Genomic DNA, 24,345 nt, shown 5'->3' with positions numbered 1-24,345 from the left:
AATCACCAGGAAGTTGAATAAATCTCATAGGAGTTGGCATGAAGATGTTATCCCACTTTCAAATCAGGTGATTCCAGTTTCCCAGTTTGGGAATAGCACTGCTTCTTCGTCGTTCCAATCAAACCAGGATGAATCACTTTGTGAGAAGCTTGATTTGGATACATAAAGTGGTGGAGAATCACCAGGAAGTTGAATAAATCTCATAGGAGTTGGCATGAAGTTGTTATCCCACTTTCAAATCAGGTGATTCCAGTTTCCCAGTTTGGGAATAGCACAGCTTCTTCGTCGTTCCAATCAAACCAGGATGAATCACTTTGTGAGAAGCTTGATTTGGATACATTTAGTGGTGTAGAATCACCAGGAAGTTGAATAAATCTCATAGGAGTTGGGATGAAGAAGTTATCGCACTTTCAAATCAGGTGATTCCAGTTTCCCAGTTTGGGAATAGCAGAGCTTCATCGTCGTTCCAGTCAAACCAGGATGAATCACTTTGTGAGAAGCTTGATTTGGATACATTTAGTGGTGTAGAATCACCAGGAAGTTGAATAAATCTCATAGGAGTTGGGATGAAGAAGTTATCCCACTTTTAAATCAGGTGATTCCAGTTTCCCAGTTTGGGAATAGCACAGCTTCATCGTCGTTCCAGTCAAACCAGGATGAATCACTTTTGTGAAAGCTTGATTTGAATACATAAAGTGGTGTAGAATCACCAGGAAGTTGAATAAATCTCATAGGAGTTGGGATGAAGAAGTTATCGCACTTTCAAATCAGGTGATTCCAGTTTCCCAGTTTGGGAATAGCACAGCTTCATCGTCGTTCCCATCAAACCAGGATGATTCACTTTGTGAGAAGCTTGATTTGGATACATAAAGTTGTGGAGAATCACCAGGAAGTTGAATAAATCACATAGGAGTTGGCGAAAAGAAGTTATCCCACTTTCAAATCAGGTGATTCCAGTTTCCCAGTTTGGGAATAGGACAGCTTCTCTGTCGTTCAAATCAAACCAGGATGAATCACTTTGTGAGAAGCTTGATTTGGATACATAAAGTGGTGGAGAATCACCAGGAAGTTGAATAAATCTCATAGGAGTTGGCATGAAGATGTTATCCCACTTTCAAATCAGGTGATTCCAGTTTCCCAGTTTGGGAATAGCACAGCTTCTTCATCGTTCCAATCAAACCAGGATGAATCACTTTGTGAGAAGCTTGATTTGGATACATAAAGTGGTGGAGAATACCCAGGAAGTTGAATAAATCTCATAGGAGTTGGCAAGAAGAAGTTATCCCACTTTCAAATCAGGTGATTCCAGTTTCCCAGTTTGGGAATAGAACAGCTTCATCGTCGTTCCAATAAAACCAGGATGAAACACTTTGTGAGAAGCTTGATTTGGATACATAAAGTGGTGGAGAATGACCAGGAAGTTGAATAAATCTCATAGGAGTTGGGATGAAGAAGTTATCCTACTGTTAAATCAGGTGATTCCAGTTTCCCAATTTGGGAATAGCACAGCTTCATCGTCGTTCCAGTCAAACCAGGATGAATCACTTTGTGAGAAGCTTGATTTGGATACATAAAGTGGTGGAGAATGACCAGGAAGTTGAATAAATCTCATAGGAGTTGGGATGAAGAAGTTATCCCACTTTTAAATCAGGTGATTCCAGTTTCCCAGTTTGGGAATAGCACAGCTTCATCGTCGTTCCAGTCAAACCAGGATGAATCACTTTGTGAGAAGCTTGATTTGGATACATTTAGTGGTGTAGAATCACCAGGAAGTTGAATAAATCTCATAGGAGTTGGGATGAAGAAGTTATCGCACTTTCAAATCAGGTGATTCCAGTTTCCCAGTTTGGGAATAGCACAGCTTCATCGTCGTTCCCATCAAACCAGGATGATTCACTTTGTGAGAAGCTTGATTTGGATACATAAAGTTGTGGAGAATCACCAGGAAGTTGAATAAATCACATAGGAGTTGGCGAAAAGAAGTTATCCCACTTTCAAATCAGGTGATTCCAGTTTCCCAGTTTGGGAATAGGACAGCTCTCTGTCGTTCAATCAAACCAGGATGAATCACTTGTGTGAGAAGCTTGATTTGGATACATAAAGTGGTGGAGAATCACCAGAAGTTGAATAAATCTCATAGGAGTTGGCATGAAGATGTTATCCACTTTCAAATCAGGTGATTCCATTTCCCAGTTTGGGAATAGCACAGCTTCTTCGTCGTTCCAATCAAACCAGGATGAATCACTTTGTGAGAAGCTTGATTTGGATACATAAAGTGGTGGAGAATACCCAGGAAGTTGAATAAATCTCATAGGAGTTGGCAAGAAGAAGTTATCCCACTTTCAAATCAGGTGATTCCAGTTTCCCAGTTTGGGAATAGAACAGCTTCATCGTCGTTCCAATCAAACCAGAATGAATCACTTTGTGAGAAGCTTGATTTGGATACATAAAGTGGTGGAGAATGACCAGGAAGTCGAATAAATCTCATAGGAGTTGGGATGAAGAAGTTATCCTACTTTTAAATCAGGTGATTCCAGTTTCCCAGTTTGGGAATAGGACAGCTTCTCTGTCGTTCAAATCAAACCAGGATGAATCACTTTGTGAGAAGCTTGATTTGGATACATAAAGTGGTGGAGAATCACCAGGAAGTTGAATAAATCTCATAGGAGTTGGCATGAAGATGTTATCCCACTTTCAAATCAGGTGATTCCAGTTTCCCAGTTTGGGAATAGCACAGCTTCTTCGTCGTTCCAATCAAACCAGGATGAATCAGTTTGTGAGAAGCTTGATCTGGATACATAAAGTGGTGGAGAATGACCAGGAAGTTGAATAAATCACATAGCAGTTGGCGTGAAGAAGTTATCCCACTTTCAAATCAGGTGATTCCAGTTTCCCAGTTTGGGAATAGCACAGCTTTGTTAACTTGAAGAGAAGAAGTGGAGAAGCAAAGGATGTGAGTTGAGTTGAGGATGGTGCAAAGATAGGGGAAGGGCTTAAGAGATTGCCTATCAAGAGTTATGAAGTGTCTTAAGATAGCTAGAAGTCTCCTATGGTGGTTCTATGCAAGGGCAAAGTCTAGGAAAGTCTTAGAAGAATGTTGAGGAGCAAATGGACGACTGTGCAAAGATAGGGCAAGGCCGGTACGGCCATGTACGATGCAGTACGGATCTGTACGTACAGATGGAGCATACTCGGCCATTTGTGAGTCTTAGGCTTGGTGCAAACTTAGGGCATCAGTGTACGGACATGGCATGATCCGTACATGCTCTAATGTTTTGTGATCAACCTAAAATTGAGTCTCAAGGAGGAGAGACTCGTGTGGCTTTAGGTATAAAGGAGCCATGAGGATATTCAAATCCAAGAAGGGCGCGGATGGCTTTAGCTTTCTCTTGTTACCGTTTGGAGATAAGACAGGCTGGCTGTGCAAGCTGTCCATGAGCTGTGCTTTGACTATGTATCTAGACAGATACATGGCAAGATGAAGAGAAGCCTTAAAGCATCCAATCACACGCTAACGAGAGACCAGCCAATAAGAAGAACTATCATGAAGATAAAGACTAGCATAACTCTCTCCATCTCAACCATCCAAACTCCAAGAAGATTATTGTTGAGATGAGCTGAGGAATATAAGGAGAGTTGTTCAGGGTTGAAGAGGTTGTGATGTGGAGAAGAGGAGAAGGATTGGCCTTAGGGAGAACCGTCCGTACCGGTCCGTACAGGTCCGTACCATGGCCGTACGGCCGTACAGACGGTATCGACCAAGCGGTAAAGAAATGTTACCGCAAGAAGAAGTTCACGGTCTGATCATGTTTTGCCTTGACCAAGAAAGGCATATGACCGTTTATGGATAGAGGAAGAGCATCTCTACAGGCTGGCACAGGAGGGAAGGATAAGGTTCACTTTTAGCATAGTGACCACGCGTGTGGAGAGGCTCATTGGTCCGGTTCAAATTAAGGCTCCCTTAGACTTGACCTCACATGCTTAGTCTCTTCTTAAACCCTAGTATCACACTCCATATATTGTAAACACTCTCTCATTAATGAATTTAAGCGAGTTATGTTACTCTCTCTCTAGTCTCTCTCTTGTTCATCATGGATCATACTTAATCTCCCCATTTCTCTCACAATCTCTTCTAAACTTCTCTTAATCTCTTACCAAATCTCTCTTAATCTCTCAATACCTATTCTACTCTCTAAAATCATATGGTATCAGAGCCAGGTTGGCTTTGGTATTGAGAGATCCTTGTTCCTTTCACTACAGGAAATAAGGGTTTTAATAGCAATGTAATATAGCGGAAAAGAAGTTTGTGCTATTGTATGTTTGTGGCTAGAAATATAATAGCGTTTCTTTAAGTAAAAAGCTATTATATCTGGAGCGGCAAAATGAAATTTGCAAGCGCGCATGTTTTTGGGATTTTGATCTTTAGATTATAGCACTGAGAAAGAATAATCGTTATGGTATCCTCGACCGCTTATTTTTTTATTAAAACCCGCGAATGATAAATTTTGTGGGAAATATATCTTTGACCAAAGCAAAGAATATTTAGTACTTTTTCATTAAAACAAAAGAATATCGTCTCTGCATTTTCTCTCCCAAGGTGTTCTTCGTGAGACCCCTTCGGAATCATCGATCTCTGTCTTCTTTGTCTTCATCGATCTCTGTCTTCTTTGTCTTCTTCGATCTCAGGTTTGTCTTCTTTGATCTCTGTCTTCTTTAACTTGCATGCATCATGATAATAATCGATTGCTTATTATCTCAATAGATATGTATCTATCGTCTTCCATTTTTACAATCTACAATCATGAAAATTAATCGATTGCTTATTATCTCAATAGATCTCAAAAGTGATTTTTTTTTAGGAACAAATTAACATGGGGCCGAAGACACGAGGAGGAATGGTTAGAAGAAGCAGACGTTCCCAAGGTCTGGAAGCAGAAACAGAGTTCATTGAGATAACCAGAAAGAGTACGAAAATGCGTAAGTTAAATAAGGGAAAAGAAGTTGCTATTGAAGAAGAAAACATTGAGATAAGGCAAGAAAGTGCTGACGAAGTCCCGACAAAGGTTTCTGAAGATGTTAATGAGGCGGATGGTGATGGTGATGGTGATGATCCACATGTGGAAATTGAAGTTGAGAATGTCATTGCTGAAGAACAGTCTCAGTCTGAGAATGGAGTTACTGAAGAACCTTCTCAGCCGAGAGAAGCTGACATGGAAGCTGAAAATGGAGTTACTCAAGAACCTTCTCAGCCGAGAGAAGCTGACATGGAACCTGAGAATGGATTTACTCAAGAACCTTCTCAGTCGAGAGAAGCTGACATGGAACCGGAGAATGGAGTTACTCAAGAACCTTCTCAGCCGAGAGAAGCTGACATTGAAACTGAGAATGGCATTTCAGGAGCAGAAGCATCGCCATCTGATGGAAAACAAAAGAAGAAAAGAGGACCCACAAAGATGCGTAAAGTGGCCAAGGATCATCAAGAGAAGGTTTCTGTGTCATTCACTGAGCTTGGCGAACATGTAGGTCCTGGATCAGTGACACTTTCATCATTCCTTGGACCCCTTGTACGCGAACATGTGACTGTACTTCTTGATGATTGGAGGAATCTTGATAAGCAGACAAAGGACACACTATGGGAGGAAATTCAGGTATATATATGCCCTTAAGTCTATTGTATAATATCTTTGTAAGGATTATAATGTGTGGCATTTGCATACATTACTGCAGGCGAGGTTTGATTTGAAAGAAGAGTGGCAAAAAGATTCAGTCTTCAAACAGATGGGCTGTTTGTGGAGATCTGGAAAGTCAAGGCTTGTATCACAACTGCGAAATGCAAAAAGCTCCACAGAGAGAGCAGCACTGAAACCAAGCAACATTCGATCTGTTCAGGTTTGGAGCGCTTGGGTTAAGAGTAGGACTTCGTCTGTGTTCAAGGTGAAATATACAGAGCATTTGGTTTTTAAGTGTTTACTTCGGAGATTTGATTGATCAAATTTGATTTAATGATATTGTAGGCAAAGAGTGAAAAGTACAGAGCACTAAGGAGAGCTCAGATTCCTCACACCACTAGTCGTAGAGGAATGAATCGTCTAGCTTGTGAAATGGTAAGTCACAGTATGTAATTATATTATATCTGAAGATAGAACAAACTGATAAGTAAAACAATATATCACTCTTGTAGAAAAAAAAGAGTGAAGACCCTAAGAAGATTAGCCGGAGCAAGGTCTGGATAGCAGGACACACTCACTCTGATGGTAGACCTGTTAGACCTGAGTTTGCTGAAACCATTGTAAGGTTTCATTGTCTGATTAATTAAGTTACTCTTTTTGGTATTGAAAAGGATCATAACTTATATTGTGTTTGTCTCAGGAAAAAATAATTTCACTTGATAGTCAAATGGACTCCACATCCAGTGTTAATATAAAAGAAGATGCTGTTAGTCAAGTGTTGGGAGTAGACAAACCTGGACGAGTCAGAGGGTTGGGAAGAGGGATTACTGCTACGAAACTAGCATTCTTGTCAGCTAGAGACTCCAAACTTGCCGACTTGGAAAGCGAGATTAAAGACTTGAAGATTCTGGTCCGTAACTTAGCTGGAAATAAGGTGAATTTTCTTTAGTTTTAACTGGTTATATAATGTAGAATTTCCTTGATTGATATAAAATCAATGATTCATTTTATGTTTTTACAGAAAAACAATGATGATTGTGTTTCTCCATCTGAGGCTAGTTATGTATACAAAGAAGGAACTAGAGTTCAACTACTTGATTGGTGTGAGTCAAAAGATGTTGTTGTCGCTGAAGGAGAATTCTGCTCTGCTGAAGGTACATACAAGATTGGTCGTATTCCGATTGGTCCTAACGCCGCGGCGGTTGTTGTAAAGTCGGTATCAAACCCGAAGGCATCTGTTTGGAGGCCAACTACGGATGTGCGTAATCTTCAGGAAGCAGCGGGATGCAAAATTCCATGGCCAATTGATAAACTGATACTAGATAGTGCATCGAACAACCATCCAGTTTCCTCGGATGTGTTAGGATCAAAGGTCATTCCATTAGCACGTATACTTACGTTTGTATTATAAAATTCAACATGATACTAACCATATGCATTGTCAATATAGAATACTACCGTAGATGATCTTGAAAGGTGCAAGATCTACGATTGGGTTAAGGGCGTCGAGGTAATCGCTGAAGGTTTTATGGGTTCGACTGACCCATATGAGATGGTGAACAATGTTCCTTTGGGTCCGAATGCTGTAGTTATGAGAGTTGCTAAGGTGATTAATGGGAAAGCTTTTCTATGGAGGCCAACAAGTGACATGACAACAATGAGTGATGCTGTTAATGAAAAGATCGCATGGCCGCTCCATAATGTATCAGTAATTAAAGTTCCTGAAGATGAAGGGGAAGCTAGTGTCAGAAGGCCTTCATTGGTAAATTTACAAACTTCTCTCTTTTACAAACTTATTTAGATGTAGTTGGTGTGATGTATTTGTTGTGCTTGTAGAGTCCAAGTGGCAGCACTAGTTCCACCCGTTCAGGTAGTAAAAAGAAGTGCATCTTGTTGGACCACAACAACTCAGGACGGAAAGTCGCAGAAGGCAGAGTAAGTAGTACTGATCCATTGTGTTTAGTCCATCACGTCCCGTTAGGTCCCAATGCAAGTCGGGTCTGGGTTGAAGTGGCCTTGATTGAAGATGCATCTCTATGGAGACCAAACTCTTTTCTGGAAGACATATCAGATGCTGTGGGCAGCACAGTGGCTTGGCCAAATGATAAGATTCTGTATGTTTAAATGTACTCGATCGAGTGTTCTCAAAGACATATTTATGGATCGGAGTATGCTTGTTTTGTTTTAAGACATATTTTGCTTGTTTGGTTGTAAGACATATTTTGTTTGGTTGTTAAGACATATTTCTAATAAGATTATGTAGGCTTGGCATATATATAAATTATAAAAATAAGTTGTCCTTTAAAATTTTTACATAAAAATAAATTAATATAGAATTGTACATAAACCAATAATTTATACAATTTAAGTGTTCCATCACAATTTTTACAAATAAATTGTTCATAAAAATTTATACAATTTAGATTTTAGGGTTTATTTAGGGATTCAACCCTATTGTAACAAATTTAAGGGATTCAACCATATCATCATATAGAGATTCAACCCTATCATCATATAGGGATTCAAAAAATTTAAATTGTGTTTATAACATAATTTCCCATCATTTTTATGCATTTTTCGTAATTTAAAAATAAATTAATATAGAATTGTACATAAACCAATAATTTATACAATTTAAGTGTTCCATCACAATTTTTACAAATAAATTGTTCATAAAAATTTATACAATTTAGATTTTAGGGTTTATTTAGGGATTCAACCCTATTGTAACAAATTTAAGGGATTCAACCATATCATCATATAGAGATTCAACCCTATCATCATATAGGGATTCAAAAAATTTAAATTGTGTTTATAACATAATTTCCCATCATTTTTATGCATTTTTCGTAATTTAAAAATAAATTAATATAGAATTGTACATAAACCAATAAGAAGGAATGGTGGGGATAGATGACGTGCCTTCATAGAAGCCGTAGGATCTGATTTTTTAATCTTTCAATATCCGTCTTTCCATCGGAGATCTGTTCATTCTCCTTCTGCGATAACTCAAATCTAGGTTTAGTTCCTTTTGCTGACGCCTCCTTTTCGAAAATCGAAGGTTTCAGTCGATTTCCCTCGAAGTTATATTGTTCTGATATGGAAAAAGCATGGGTTTGGCTTCCAAGGTAGTAATCTTTTCGACATTTTAATTCATGACGAGTTCTTCTTCTGTTCCAAATTTGTTGTTCTGATTCTGTTCCTTATATATATATATAGGGCTAGCCTCGAATATTTCGAAGGAGCAACAGGCTTTGTTACTGCATCAGCGAGGAGGTTAGGAGATCCGACAGAAATATTATGTCCCTGTACTCACTGCAGAAACCTTTCCCATCAAGTTTTAGACAAAGTAACGGAGCATCTTGTGATTAGGGGTATGGATAAGAAGTATATGAGGAGTTCTTGTTGGAGTCTTCATGGTGAGAGAAGGTCTGATATGACTGATAGTGTCCCTCAATCAGAAACAGAGGCTTATGGTTTGCTAAGGACGGCTTATTTTGATAGTGGTGAACCTGATGAACCGCCTTCTGATGACACTGGAGGAGAGCCTGTACATGGTGAACCTGATGAAGACTCGGAGTTTAGGAAGAAGTTGAGAGATGCTGAAACTCCATTGTACTTGACATGTAGCAAGCATACCAAAGTTTCTGCGATCATGGCCCTTTACCGCATCAAAGTAAAGAGTGGAATGTCAGAGGCTTACTTTGATCAGCTACTGTCAGCATTACATGACATGCTACCAGAAGGTAATGTACTACCAAAGTCGACTGATTCGATTAAGAAGTTCTTGAAGATTTTTGGGTTTGGCTACGAAATGATTCATGCGTGCAAGAACGATTGTATTCTCTATAGGAAGCAATATGAGGAGTTGGAAACCTGCCCAAGATGTAGTGCTTCTAGATGGGAAATTGATAAGCACAGTAATGAAGAAAAGAAAGGAATTCCTGCAAAGGTCCTACGGTATTTTCCGATCAAAGACAGATTCAAGAGGATGTTTAGATCAGCAAGGATGGCTGAGGATTTGCGATGGCATGCCAACAATGCCACTGAAGATGGTATAATGCGACATCCTGTTGACTCGTTATCTTGGGCTCAAGTGAATAATAAGTGGCCAGAGTTTGCTAGTGAAGCAAGAAACCTTCGACTCGGCCTGTCAACAGATGGTATGAACCCTTTCTCTATCCAGAACACAAAGTATAGTACTTGGCCAGTGTTGTTAGTCAATTACAACTTGCCACCAACTCTGTGTATGAAGGCTGAGAACGTCATGTTGACTATGTTGATCCCTGGACCGACGGCTCCGAGCAACAACATTGATGTTTATCTAGAGCCACTGGTTGAAGACTTACAAGAATTGTGGAGTGAGGGGATTCAGGTATACGACTCATTCCTGAAAGAGAAGTTCACACTAAAAGCTATGTTGTTGTGGACTATAAGCGACTACCCGGCTCTAGGTAGTTTGGCAGGTTGTAAAGTTAAAGGGAAACAAGCATGCAATGTTTGTGGAAAGGATACACCAAATAGGTGGCTCAAGTTTAGTCGCAAGTATGTGTATTTGGGGAATAGGAAGCGACTAAGCCCTGGACATCACTACAGACGCAGGAAAGGATGGTTTGATAATACAGTGGAGAAGGGGACTGCAAACAGGATTCAAACCGGTGCAGAAATATTTGCAACACTAAAGAACTTCAGGAATGACTTTGGAAGATCTTTAGCAAAGAAAAAAAAAAGGAAGAGAAATGTTGTCTCAGAAGATGAGGTGGCTGAAGACGAAGAAAATGATGAAACGAGTGATCAATGGAGGTGGAAGAAACGATCAATATTCTTCGATTTACCGTACTGGAAGGTATTATAGCTATTGTTAGACTGAGATACGATTGTCACATTTTGTTTATCCATTAACTGATCATTCTGTTTTCAATGTGTTAGGATTTGCCGGTGCGTCACAACATCGACGTCATGCACGTGGAAAAGAACTTGTCTGATGCATTATTATCAACGCTGATGCAGAGTGCTAAGTCAAAAGATGGCCTCAAAGCGAGACAGGACTTAGAAGATATTGGAATCCGGAAAAACTTGCACACACAGGTACGGGGAAAGAGATTCTACTTGCCTCCAGCAACTTATTGGCTCAGTAAGGAAGAGAAAAAGATATTTTGTCAAAGGTTGTCTGCGTTTAGAGGCCCTGACGGCTACTGCGGTAATATTGCAAATGTTGTTTCAATTAACCCTCCTATGATTGGAAGTCTTAAGTCCCATGATCATCATGTACTAATCCAAAATCTGTTACCTGCTGCGTTACGAGGGTTGCTTCCAAGAGGACCAAGAGTGGCAGTAACTCGAGTATGTAACTACTTCAACAGATTGTGTCAGCGTGCTATTGACGCGGAGAAGCTGATAACTTTGGAAAATGAGTTTGTGGAGACAATGTGCCAACTCGAGCGGTTCTTTCCTCCATCGCTCTTTGATATCATGTTCCACCTTCCTTTACACCTAGCAAGAGAGGCACGTTTGGGAGGTCCTGTGCACTTTCGTTGGATGTATCCGTTTGAGAGGTTTGTTTTCATTTTGTTCGCGTAATGTAAATTGTTTATATCCTGAACTGTTTTTCCAATCAACTGAGGTTTGTAACTATTGCTATATTGTTTGAGCTGTAGATACATGAAAACACTCAAGGCATATGTAAAGAATTTTGCTAGGCCAGAAGCATGTATGGCTGAGGGGTACTTAGCTGGAGAATGCATAGCCTTTTGTTTAGAGTTCCTAAAGAATTCTGTACCAGTTGAAGAAGTACTTAACCGTAATGAAGATATTCAGTCTGATGGAATGGTTCTTGAAGGTCGACCACTGCAAAAGGGAACAGAGCTTATTCTTTCAGAGAAAGATAGAGACATAGCACATCGATATGTTTTGATGAATATGGCTATTATGGATCCCTATGTTGAGTAAGTTCTATTGTCCCTCTCAAATTCAGATTTTTTTTATCAGTCTGATAACTCTCTACTTTGTTATGAGAACCAGGATGCACTTACAAGAACTGCAAGATAATGATGTTCGATTAGCAACAAATGAAACTTTGTTATGGAAGCATCACACCCAACAATTTGCTGAATGGGTGAAGAATAAGGTTTGTACAACTTCACTATCTGTTCACTTTTCTATTCACATAGCTCACACAGTTTTACATCCTTGTTAGATACCTTCTAACTCAAAGGAGCATTCTACGAAGCTGAGGTGGTTGGCCTTTGGACCAAGGTTTACTGCTCATACCATTAAAGGTTTTGTCATTAACGGGAACCGATTTCACATACAATCCGTTAAGCGAAAGACTCAGAATAGTGGAGTCACTTACGAAGCTTTCAGCATGTGTAGATCTTCTGCAAGAGATACAAGACATACAGCCGATATGGTCACATATTATGGAGTGATAACAGAGATCATTCTTCTCGATTACCACATGTTCAGCGTTCCTTTATTCAAGTGTAATTGGGCGAACAGAGGCTACGGTGTTAAGGAAGAAGATGGTTTCACCCTTGTCAATCTTCATGTCAACCAAACGCCATATTTACAAGATCCATACATTCTACCATCACAAGCAAAACAGGTATTTTACTCTAGAGAAGATGAAGAATCGCCTTGGTATGTTGTTATGAGAGCACCACCGAGAGGATATCATGAACTCGAGACAGAGGAAGACGTTGTCGGAGCACCATTACTCGCACAGGAATTTGATGATACAGAGCAATTGTCTGATGATGAAAGTTTTTGTGTTAGAGATGATTGTGATGGAATTATAGTTGCTGATTGATTTTTTTTGCATGGAAAATTTGTGAGAATTGAATATATTTTTTATTTTCGAATATTTTAATTTTCTTCGAATTTTAATTAGAATTAATTTTTATTTTACATTTTTTGATTCTCTATTATTTTAAAAATCAAAATATTAAATAAAATTTGTTATAAACAAAATGAAACAATTGCATATAAAAAATGCAATGAAATGTTCAAATATTGCTATTGATAGAAGACGACAATAGTAATTACAAATCGCTATATTTAATTTTAAAAAATGCTATAGTTAAAAACTTATAATATCATTTTGGCGACGCTATAATACAAATTTACAATTGCATATCAAGAACCGCTATTAATAATAAAATATCAATAGCACAACAAAAATCCGCTATGAAATGTACGAGACCTATTATCGCGGGCGATATTGGAGCGCTTTCTACAACGCTATGGTAGCGTCTTATAGCGCTTTAGCGGTGCCATCAAAACCCTTATTTCCTGTAGTGTTTCTTTACATTTGCGAGTTTGTTCTTGTGTGATAAAGAAGAGGAGATGGAGACGACCAACTTTAGCAAACTGGTGACGGTTCCGGTTGCACTGAAGGGAGGCTCGAACTACTTGATGTGGTCCCAGTTGGTGAGGACTACCATTGGAAGGCTAGGGCTGTGGAACCACATCACAGATGATGGTCCGGAGCCAGTGGCCAAAGAAGATGAAGAAGAAGGCGACGGGAAGACTCTTGCGGTAGCTGAAGCAAAGAGATGGGTCCAAGAGGATTTGATGGTGCTGTCTGTGCTCCATGCCTCCCTGGAGCTCCCCATACTTGAAGCTTACGTGCACTTTGAGACTCCTAAGCGCCTTTGGGACATGCTCCATAAGAGGTATGGAAACAAGTCCAACATAAGCCGGGTGTTTGATCTGAAGCAAACCATCAGTGTCTTGAGGCAAGATGGAGAAGATCTCACCAAGCACATGGGGAAGTTTGGAGCTTTGTGGTCCGAACTTGAGAGTCTTAGACCCAACACAACTGATGAGGAATCGCTCATTGAGAGGAGAGAGCAAGATCAGGTGTTTGGGCTATTGATGACTCTAGATGAAAGCTACCAGGGTGTGATCAAGCATATCCTGAGATCACCTACTCTCCCATCCATGGAGGAGGTATGCGCACAACTTCAGAAGGAGGAAGGCTCTCTTGGGTTGTTTGGAGGCAAGAAGGGAATGTCCACGGCTCATAAAGCAGAAGAGGCGCAAGCAAACAAGGCAGCATACCGTGGAGATGGAAGGAAGTATGAGAAGTATGAGGGAAGCTGTGAGCATTGCAAGCGGCAGGGGCATAAGAAGAGTCAGTGCTGGATCCTACATCCACACCTCAGGCCTAGCAAGTTCAACAAGGATAGAGAAGCTAAGGCTCACCTTTCTGCTGAAGCAAGTGGTGCCGGCTCATCAGGGGCTAGTCCAAATGTCAAGGCGGGTGAAAGTGAAGGCAGAGCTCTAACTTCTCAGGAGGTGATCACCAAGGCTGACTTTGAGGCTTTCATCCGAGCCCTCAAGGAGTCTGGTAAAATGCTAGGCAACACTCTTGGATACTCATACTCTGCTCATACATTACCTAGTATCTCTGATAAACTGTTAGACATTTTTAAAATCTCATGTACTGCCACTGCTCATACTAGCATAACTGATAGATTGTTAGGAGTAGTTAAGAGCCTGAAAGCTGAAAATGAAACATCTAGAACCAAGACTGCTAGGAGCTTGCATAAACCATTGATAATTGACTCTGGTGCATCTCATCACATGATTAGTGATAACAATCTGATAAAAGACATAGAACCTGCCCTTGGACATGTTATGATTGCAAATGGAGATAGAATTCCCATTAGGGGCATTGGTAAACTGAACTTGTTTAATAAGGATTCAAAAGCTTTTTACATGCCTGAGTTCACCTCTAATCTTTTATCAGTTAAGAAATGCACTACTGATCTTCAATGCAATGTTATTTTCAGTCCTAATGATGTTAAGTTTCAGGATATTAAGAGCAGTAAGTTGATTGGGCAAGGAGCAACCAAGGGGGATCTTTACATGATTGAAGACCTTGCACCTATTTCTAGTTATTGTTTCTCGTTTAGTTCTGTTTCTTCCTTAAGTACTGATGCTCTGTGGCATGCTAGGCTAGGACATCCACATGTTAGGGCCTTAAGCATTATGTTACCAGGTGTCATGTTTAAAAATAATGATTGTGAGGCATGTATTTTGGGCAAACATTGTAAGACTGTTTTTCAGAGATCATCTACTCTGTATGCAAACTGCTTTGATTTAATTCACTCTGATGTTTGGACGGCACCTTGCTTATCTAGGGATGATTACAAGTATTATGTCACATTCATTGATGAAAAATCCAAATACACCTGGTTAACATTGATTAAAACTAAAAATAGGGTCCTTGATGCATTTAAAAATTTTCAAGCCTATGTGACTAACCAATATCATGCCAAGATTAAGATTTTCAGGTCTGATAATGGTGGGGAGTATACTGGGCATGCATTTCGTGATCACCTTGCTCAACATGGGATTCTTCACCAGACTAGCTGCCCATACACTCCACAGCAGAATGGAGTTGCGGAAAGGAAGAACAGACATCTCATGGAGGTGTCCCGGTCCATGATGTTCCACAAAGGGGTTCCCAAGAGGTATTGGAGTGATGCTGTGATGACTGCGTGCTACCTGATCAACAGGATACCAACCAGGATCTTGGCAGATCAATCTCCATTTGAGGTACTCAACAAGAGCAGGCCAGTCTTGGATCACCTGAGGACCTTTGGATGCGTGTGTTATGTTCTTGTACCAGGCGAGCAGAGAAACAAACTAGAAGCAAAGAGCACCAAGGCTATGATGATTGGGTATTCCACTTCACAGAAGGGATACAAATGCTATGATCCTACAGCTAGGAGAGTCCTAGTGTCAAGGGATGTCAGATTCATGGAAGACAAAGGATACTATGATGAGCAGACATGGGAAGACTTGGAGGATCTCTCCCAGCCATCAGAAATAGCTGCTTGCTTGAGAAACATCCTAGAGGGGCTCGGAATTGGAGTGTCCCAGGATCAGAGTAGGCGTCCAGAACCTACTCCAGCTGCAGCAGAAGAACCATCCCACTTTGCACATGAGGGGAGAAGTGAATCAGTATCTGAACTAGAGGACCAAGGCTTAGAAGAGGCCGGTGAGCTAGGAAACAGAGGAACTGATTCTCCTGTCCAAAGTGGAGAAGGATCAGCAAGGGAAGAACTGAATGAAGAAGATCAGAGACAAGGAGAGGCTAGAGCTGAAGCTGAAGAACAGACTGAAGCAGTGACTCCACAAGTAGAAGAAGAACAAGAGATGGCACAAGAAGGGCCAGTGTTGAGAAGGAGTACAAGGCTGAGGAAGGATCCTTCCAGTTGGGTAAACACGAGAGTGTACTACAATGCCCAAGCTGTGAAGCATCCTACTCAGGCTGTGTGTTCCTTTGCTCAATATCCAGAAGCACATTGTGCATTTATGGTAAACTTAGATAAGAATCACATTCCAAGAAGCTATGAAGAGGCAATGGAAGATAAGGAATGGAAGGAATCAGTAGGAGCTGAGGCAGGAGCTATGATAAAGAATGACACATGGTATGAGAGTGAACTACCAAAAGGGAAGAAGGCTGTGTCTAGTAGATGGATCTTTACAGTCAAGTACAAGGCTGATGGGTCGATTGAGAGGAAGAAGACTAGACTGGTAGCAAGAGGGTTCACTCAGACTTATGGAGAAGACTACATTGATACATTTGCTCCAGTTGCAAAGCTACACACCATTCGAATAGTCCTATCAGTGGCTACTAACCTTGGGTGGGATCTTTGGCAGATGGATGTTAAGAATGCATTTCTCCAAGGAGAGTTAGAAGATGAAGTTTACATGCTACCACCTCCGGGCCTAGAAGGGATGGTGAAACCAGGGAATGTGCTGAGATTGAAGAAGGCCATCTATGGGTTGAAGCAATCACCAAGGGCATGGTATCACAAGCTGAGCACAACTCTAAATGGAAGAGGTTTCAGGAAATCAAAGCTTGATCACACTCTCTTCACTCTTACTACACCTGCTGGCATTGTTGTGCTTCTTGTATATGTGGATGACATAGTTATCACAGGCAGTGATAAGGTTGGAATCAAGGAGACCAAGGAGTTTCTGAAATCTGTGTTTGACATCAAAGACTTGGGAGAAATGAAGTACTTCCTTGGAATTGAGCTGTGCAGATCAGAAGAAGGGTTGTTCATCTCACAAAGGAAGTATATCTTGGATCTGTTGAAGGAGGCTGGTGCGTATGGTGGAAAGACAGCCAAGATGCCCATGGAGGATGGGTATAAAGCTCCACGTGAGGGGGAGCTAGAAGATAGTAAGCTATTTCATGATCCAAAGCTATACAGGAAGCTTGTGGGGAAGCTGATCTATCTAACCATCACTAGGCCAGACATCTGTTTTGCTGTGAACCAAGTGAGTCAGCATGTGCAAGCTCCAAGAGAGCATCACTGGCGCATGGTAGAAAGAGTTCTCATGTATCTGAATGGAACTCAAGGGCTTGGTATATGGATGGGTTGTAACGGGAGTACTGAAGCAGTGGGATATTGTGATGCAGATTGGGCTGGAGACAGAACAGATAGAAGATCTACAACCGGCTATTGCACATTCATTGGTGGAAACATGGTTACTTGGAAGAGTAAGAAGCAGAAGGTGGTGTCATGCTCAAGTGCCGAGGCTGAGTATAGAGCAATGCTAAAGCTCACAAATGAGTTGGTATGGATTAAAGGAATACTGAAGCACTTGGAGATTGAGCAAGCAACACCAATGACCATGCACTGTGACAATCAAGCAGCCATTCACATAGCCACAAACTCGGTGTTCCATGAAAGAACCAAGCATATTGAAGTGGACTGTCATAAAGTGAGGCAGATGATAGTCTTGGGAGTGATACTGCCGTGCTACACAAGGAGTGAGGATCAGTTGGCAGATGTATTCACTAAGGCGGCTAGGCAAAAGACAATGGAGTCAATTCACATAAGGTTGGGACTCCTTGATCTTTCGCCTAAGGGCTGATCTATACACTCTCCTGATCATGAGGTCCTTACTCTTTTTCCCTCATCAGAGTTTTGTCCCAATGGGTTTTCTTTGATGAGGTTTTTAATGAGGAGGAGCTCATGATCCTTCCAAGCTTGACTTGTTCCACATGGTCAAGCTTGAGGGGGAGTGTTGAGATGAGCTGAGGAATATAAGGAGAGTTGTTCAGGGTTGAAGAGGTTGTGATGTGGAGAAGAGGAGAAGGATTGGCCTTAGGGAGAACCGTCCGTACCGGTCCGTACAGGTCCGTACCATGGCCGTACGGCCGTACAGACGGTATCGACCAAGCGGTAAAGAAATGTTACCGCAAGAAGAAGTTCACGGTCTGATCATGTTTTGCCTTGACCAAAGAAGGCATATGACCGTTTATGGATAGAGGAAGAGCATCTCTACAGGCTGGCACAGGCTGGAAGGATAAGGTTCACTTTTAGCATAGTGACCACGCGTGTGGAGAGGCTCATTGGTCCGGTTCAAATTAAAGGCTCCCTTAGACTTGACCTCACATGCTTAGTCTCTTCTTAAACCCTAGTATCACACTCCTATATATTGTAAACACTCTCTCATTAATGAATTTAAGCGAGTTATGTTACTCTCTCTCTAGTCTCTCTCTTGTTCATCATGGATCATACTTAATCTCCCCATTTCTCTCACAATCTCTTCTAAACTTCTCTTAATCTCTTACCAAATCTCTCTTAATCTCTCAATACCTATTCTACTCTCTAAAATCATAATTATGAGCCATTAGATTTAGGTTTTATGTTATTGCAAATGTAAAAGCCTATATAAAGCTCATAATGTCGATTGTAAACTCTTAAGAGAGTATGGGGGTTTTCCCCATCTCCTTCATATTTATAAAAGTGTGTTCTTGATCAGATTCCCTTAATCTACCCCTTTCTTAGTCTCTAATCTCTTAATCTCTCTAAGTCTCTTTGTTTCTGATTCAAGTTCATACTAGTTTCATCAGACCTCTTATTCAACTAGTTCAAGATCTTATTCTTTGCCTCTAATGGCTTCTCATACACATACACAGCCAGAGCTCTCAAATCTCATATGGTATCAAAGCCAGGTTCATCAGAACCTGAGCTGAAGCTTCCGCAAACACACTGCTCTCTCCTCAGCTCAAATCCAAACCATTGAAGCTCTCTCCATCCGGTTCAGCTCCTTATGAAGAAGAAGACTGAAGCTTGGCGAGTTCTCATGGTTCCTCATCCTGTTCTCTTCCTGTCCTGATGGTGATTCTCCTTGGAAGCAGAGGTGTATGGACAAGGCCTAGCTATCCTTGTACCAAGGCGCCTTGTCCAAGAGAAGAACACATCCGGTTCCAAAGAAGATGGTGTCAAGAGCTTGGCGCCTAGTGGAGATGAAGAAACGAGGGGTCTTTGAAGCTGATGGTACAAGATGGAGGCCATGAACTGAAGGTGAAGGAGGTGGGTGACGATCCACACTCTCAAGTCCAACAAAGCATGGCCGGTTTCATGAAAGGTTAAGGAACCAATCTGGTTCCTTGTGGTAAACGATTCTTAAAACCTTCTTAATGATGAGCAGATGATAAGATGAGTTGTGTATTGTGATGTGTATAGATTGTTGAGATGAGGAGATGAAGAGTTGATACATGGATAGAGGAAGGGATTTGGAGCAGGCAGTAACTTTGGAGATTTACCACAGTAACCTTATTGTTACTGTGGTAACTGAGTTAAAAGACTTGGGAAGTTACCTTGCATCCATTTGGAGAGTGAAACACGCCAGGAGGAGTCTGGATAAGTAAGGAGGAGTTTGGATAAGGTCTGGTCAAGGCTAGAGAGCTTTAGACAGGCTGGCACCAGCTGGAAAGCTAAAGCAAGATACCCAAGCATGTGAGGAACCTTATTGGCCAGTTTGAATCAAACATCTTTGACTACACATGCCTCTTATCCTAGCTAGACTGAACCTGGACGAAATTATGTATCCCTAATCTATATGTGTTGTAAACTCTCTCATTAATCAATCTAATGGAGTTTTGAGTCTCTCTCTTTATTCTCTCACTAAAATCTCTTAATCTCTTTAATCTTTTCATCTGATTATCCCTGATTGATTGAATCATGCTCTAATACACAAAAGTGTATATGGTATCAGAGCCAGTTTGCTAAAAAGGGGAGAGTGTGATTTCGTTTTTTCATAAAAATCTGGATGTTCTTGAGTGTTCTTGAGTGTTCTTGGTGTTTTTGAGTTCTGGTTTTTATTATCTGAGTGGTGTGAGATATTCTGATGGATTCAAACTATCTCAACATGGAAATGAAGCACAGATCTAGTACAACCATGGAGCTTGAAGAAGAGAGGGATGGCGATTGGTCAAGATGGGCAAAGAGAGCTTTGGAAAGCTGTGGGTTATGGTGTAGTCATGTAAAGGGGAAGCCTTTAGTGGAAATGGCTACTGAAGAAGGTCAGACAAGGAATCTGAAAAGTGAAGATGAAGCTGATCAAGAAACCACTTTAGAGAGTGGGATTGAAGAAGCTTATGAAGAAAGGTCCAAACTTGTGAAGGTCAGTGGAGACAAGAGAGTGATCCGTGGCTTGAGACAAGGAAAGGATGAGTTGTATCAGCTTGTGGGAAGGCTGAGAGAAGGATGGATGGAGCTGGATGTGCTGAGACCAAGCACAGCTGATCCGAGAGTCATTAAGGAAAGGAGGAAACAAGATGTGTTCTTTAGCTTTCTTGTGAAGGAGATTTGGGTTCTCACTCTTCAGGCGTGTGATGTGTGGGAAGAGAACAAGAGATCAAATCAGTGGGAAGGTGGTACAAGCTGTAAGAAGGGAAGGCTGAGAAAGCTTTCTAGAGTGTGGCTGAAGATGGGAAAGGCTTGGAAGAAGAACAGGGAGTCTGGTTATCTAACTGATAAGATGAGCTTGAAGATGGTCAAGGAGGTGGCTCAACAAGTGGTAAGAGGAGAGTGTTCTTACTCTGCCTATATGAGTAACTCAGTGGAGGATAGTATGGTTATGAAGGAGCAGGAGATCAAAGGAGCAGATGATCCTATCACAAAGAAAGAATGGGATGGGTTTGTCAAGTATGTGTATGCTTTGGCTACAACCTGGAGACAGGGTGCTCCTGCCTTAGCATCCACATCCAAACCCATTATCATTGATTCTGGAGCAACACATCATATGATCAGTGATAGGAGTCTGATAAGTGGAGTCAAGGCTGCAACAGGGAGTGTCATGATAGCTAATGGTGCTAGGATCCCAATAGAAGGAGTGGGAAACCTCAAGCTGTTTGAGAAGGACTCACCTGCGTTCTATTTGCCTCAGTTCACTTCAAACCTGATATCAGTGAAGAAGGCCACAGTTGATCTTGATTGTCAAGTGGTATTCAGGCCAAATGAGGTTGAGTTTCAAGACTTGAAGACTGGGAGAGTTATTGGTAGAGGGGACAGCAAGAATCAGTTATATTATCTCCAAACAGCTAAGAACTCTAACCCTATTGATTCTGTATGCTTGAGTAGTACTGCTGATAGGTGTGATAGTATTACTTGGTATGCTAGATTAGGACATCCTCATGCTCGTGCAATTGAATTGATTAAGCCTAATATGTCATTCAATAACTTGGAATGTGAAGCTTGCATCTTAGGGAAGCACTGTAGAACTGTTTTTCCCACATCAGAGACCATATATGCAAATTGCTTTGATCTTGTTCATTCTGATGTGTGGACAGCCCCATGTATGTCTAGAGAAAACCAGAAGTACTTTGTGACATTCATAGATGAGAAGTCTAAGTATACATGGATCACATTGATGCCATCTAAGGATAGAGTTTTTGAGGCTTTTGTCAACTTCCAAGCATATGTAACTAATCATTACAATGCTACTGTGAAGGTACTACGGTCTGATAATGGAGGAGAATACACCATTCATGCCTTCAAGAATCACTTGGCTAAACATGGGATAGTGCATCAGACCAGTTGTCCTTACACACCACAGCAGAATGGGGTAGCTGAGAGGAAGAATAGGCATCTGATGGAGGTGGCTAGATCCATGATGTATCATGCTAATGTTCCAAAGAAGTTTTGGGGGGATGCTGTTCAGACTGCATGCTATCTTATCAATCGGATTCCAACTAAGGTATTGAAGAATCTATCTCCGTTTGAGGTGCTGAACAAGAGCAAGCCATACATAGATCATCTGCGTGTCTTTGGATGTCTATGTTATGTCTGGGTTCCAGGAGAAAAGAGAAACAAGTTGGAGGCAAAGAGCACTAAAGCAATGCTCATTGGGTACTCAGTAACTCAGAAGGGGTACAAGTGCTATGATCCAGCAACCAGGAGAGTGTTGGTGTCTAGAGATGTTAAGTTCATGGAGACAAAGGGATATTATGAAGAAAAGAATTGGGAAGACTTGGAAGATCTGTCTCAAGAACCAAGAAACATGGCAGAGAATCTGAGGAACATCTTGGAAAGGCTTGGGGTAAACATGTTCCAAGATAAAGTCAGAGAAGCTAAAAGAACAACTCCACTTGATCATGAGGGGGGAAATGAGTCTGAATCAGGAGTGCAAGAGCAGCACCAAGGGGATTCAGGTCATCATGATCAAGAGGTGACAGAAGAAGTAGAGAATGCTCCTCAGGTCCGTGTGGATGAGCAGGGAGAGGTTCATGATCCGGAGGAGGTGAGTGAGACAGAAACAGAGGTTCAAGCTGAGGATCAGGTTCAGGTCTTGCGGAGGAGCACAAGGATAAAGAGGGATGCTTCCAACTGGGCAAACACGAGAGTGTACTACAATGCCCAGGCTGTGGAGCATCCTTCTCAAGCCGTGTGTTCCTTTTCAGAATATCCAGAAGAGCACATGGTGTTTATGTGTAACTTGGATGAGAATGAGATACCAAGATCTTATGAAGAAGCTATGAAGCACAAGGTTTGGAGAGATTCAGTAGGAGATGAAAGGGATGCAATGATCAGGAATGATACTTGGTATGAGAGTGAGTTACCTAAAGGGAAGAAGGCAGTTTCAAGCAGATGGATCTTCACCATCAAGTACCTTGCAAATGGGGAGATAGATAGGCGCAAGACTAGGCTGGTTGCAAGAGGATTTACACAGACTTATGGGGAAGATTACATTGATACTTTTGCACCAGTGGCCAAGCTTCACACAATTCGAATTGTGTTATCTATTGCAACAAACTTGGAGTGGGATTTGTGGCAAATGGATGTGAAGAATGCTTTCTTGCAAGGTGAACTTGAAGATGAAGTATACATGCATCCACCTCCTGGTCTTGAGCATCTAGTAAAGCCAGGGAATGTTTTGAGATTGAAGAAAGCAATATATGGGTTGAAACAGTCACCTAGAGCTATGACTTTTAGGAATGTAAAGGATTATCTGAGTTTAGAAAGGATTAGAGAAGGAGAATAAGAGACAACTTAGAGACTAATGGAGAATCATAGTGAAATGAGTAAAGAGAAAGATTGTTTAGAACTGTCTAATCTTTATTAATGGATGAGATTACATATATATAGGTCCATACACTTAGGGTTTTCGAAATCATAAAGCTAAGTAAGCATGTAGAGTCAAAGAGGAGCCTAAGCTTTAATTTGAACCGGCCAATGAGTGTCTTCACACGTTTGGAGCATCTTCTTGATCCAAGACTAGATGCTCTTCCTTTCCAGCTCTTGCCAGCCTGTCCTAGCTGTCAAGCCGCGTCTCCCTTATCCTCTCAACGTTCGGATAAGGTCTTGGCCGAGTGTAACTTAAGCTCAGTACATGGGAGTTACTTGGATAGTTACTTGGTCTCTTTTACCTTGTACGGATGATCACTTGTACGGCCTTGTACGGATGATCAACCCATTCCTCCTCTTCACCTCTTTGCTCTCTTTATGTTCTCAACTCCTTTGTGTCTTTACCTCAAATGTCTCAACTCATCTCAACAAGAGCTTGGTACAGGAAGCTGAGTACAACACTCAATGAGAGAGGCTTTAGGAAGTCTGAACTAGATCACACTCTCTTCACCTTGACAGGACCTTCAGGGAGCATTGTGATTCTAGTGTATGTGGATGATTTGATTATCACAGGAAGTGATAAGGCAGGGATTCAGGCTACTAAGGAGTTTCTCAAATCTGTGTTTGACATCAAGGATTTGGGAGAGATGAAGTATTTTCTGGGAATTGAGATATGCAGATCAAAGGAGGGTTTGTTTATGTCTCAAAGGAAGTATACTATGGATATGTTGAAGGAGACTGATGTACTTGGAGGAAAGATAGCTAAGACACCCCTTGAGGAGGGATATAAAGTTCTGCGTGAGGGGGAGGTTGAAGAGAAGCAGCTGTTTGAAGATCCTAAGCTATACAGGAAGATGGTTGGTAAGCTGATCTACTTGACCATCACCAGACCAGATATATGTTTTGCTGTGAACCAAGTGAGTCAGCATATGCAGGCGCCAAAGGTCCATCACTGGAAGATGGTTGATAGGATACTGAGGTATCTGAGTGGGACGGCTGGACAAGGAGTTTGGATGGGTTGTAATGGCAGTACAGAAGTGATTGGGTATTGTGATGCTGATTGGGCAGGAGATAGAGTGGACAGGAGATCAACTACTGGGTATTGTACATTCATTGGAGGAAACTTGGTTACTTGGAAGAGTAAGAAGCAGAAGGTTATCTCTTGTTCAAGTGCTGAAGCTGAGTATAGAGCCATGCTGAAGCTGATAAACGAGTTGGTGTGGATCAAGGGGATCTTGAAGCATCTAGAGATTGAGCAGAGTACTCCTATGACTATGCATTGTGACAATCAA

The 24,345-nt window shown here is 41.2% G+C and overlaps 2 protein-coding genes across 4 annotated transcripts; both read left to right on the top strand.

Moving 5' to 3' along the window:
- Positions 1–4,256: 4,256 nt before the first annotated feature.
- On the top strand, positions 4,257–7,927 carry LOC117130391. 2 transcript variants are annotated; one of them, XM_033283272.1, is made up of 9 exons: positions 4,257–4,659; positions 4,858–5,648; positions 5,728–5,934; positions 6,015–6,104; positions 6,182–6,289; positions 6,370–6,603; positions 6,691–7,041; positions 7,120–7,431; positions 7,506–7,927. In XM_033283272.1, the coding sequence occupies exons 2-9, from the start codon at positions 4,872–4,874 to the stop codon at positions 7,791–7,793; spliced, it is 2,367 nt and encodes a 788-aa protein (XP_033139163.1). In that variant the 5' UTR covers positions 4,257–4,659; positions 4,858–4,871; the 3' UTR covers positions 7,794–7,927. The 2 variants fall into 2 exon arrangements, with proteins under 2 accessions (XP_033139163.1, XP_033139162.1); XM_033283271.1 differs by having other exon boundaries at positions 4,259–4,686; positions 4,860–5,648.
- Positions 7,928–8,207: 280 nt separating this feature from the next.
- On the top strand, positions 8,208–12,577 carry LOC117130390. 2 transcript variants are annotated; one of them, XM_033283270.1, is made up of 7 exons: positions 8,208–8,797; positions 8,889–10,515; positions 10,599–10,869; positions 10,975–11,224; positions 11,327–11,614; positions 11,691–11,796; positions 11,866–12,577. In XM_033283270.1, exons 1-7 carry the CDS (start codon positions 8,769–8,771, stop codon positions 12,475–12,477), a joined length of 3,183 nt encoding a protein of 1,060 aa, XP_033139161.1. In that variant the 5' UTR covers positions 8,208–8,768; the 3' UTR covers positions 12,478–12,577. The 2 variants fall into 2 exon arrangements, with proteins under 2 accessions (XP_033139161.1, XP_033139160.1); XM_033283269.1 differs by having other exon boundaries at positions 10,599–11,224.
- Positions 12,578–24,345: the final 11,768 nt, after the last annotated feature.

The sequence above is a fragment of the Brassica rapa genome, unplaced genomic scaffold (genome assembly GCF_000309985.2).
Source record: "Brassica rapa cultivar Chiifu-401-42 unplaced genomic scaffold, CAAS_Brap_v3.01 Scaffold0438, whole genome shotgun sequence".
Classification (NCBI taxonomy): domain Eukaryota; kingdom Viridiplantae; phylum Streptophyta; class Magnoliopsida; order Brassicales; family Brassicaceae; genus Brassica; species Brassica rapa.
This window is presented reverse-complemented; position numbering and strand designations above follow the sequence as displayed.

Excerpts from the sequence above, each read along its gene's own strand:
- LOC117130391 (XM_033283272.1), top strand. The coding sequence starts at position 4,872 with ATGGGGCCGAAGACACGAGGAGGAATGGTTAGAAGAAGCAGACGTTCC. Across the intron at positions 5,935-6,014 it reads GGACTTCGTCTGTGTTCAAG|GCAAAGAGTGAAAAGTACAG; the intron begins GTGAAATATACA and ends ATGATATTGTAG. Across the intron at positions 6,604-6,690 it reads GTAACTTAGCTGGAAATAAG|AAAAACAATGATGATTGTGT; the intron begins GTGAATTTTCTT and ends ATGTTTTTACAG.
- LOC117130390 (XM_033283269.1), top strand. The coding sequence starts at position 8,769 with ATGGAAAAAGCATGGGTTTGGCTTCCAAG. Across the intron at positions 8,798-8,888 it reads GCATGGGTTTGGCTTCCAAG|GGCTAGCCTCGAATATTTCG; the intron begins GTAGTAATCTTT and ends ATATATATATAG. Across the intron at positions 11,797-11,865 it reads CTGAATGGGTGAAGAATAAG|ATACCTTCTAACTCAAAGGA; the intron begins GTTTGTACAACT and ends CATCCTTGTTAG.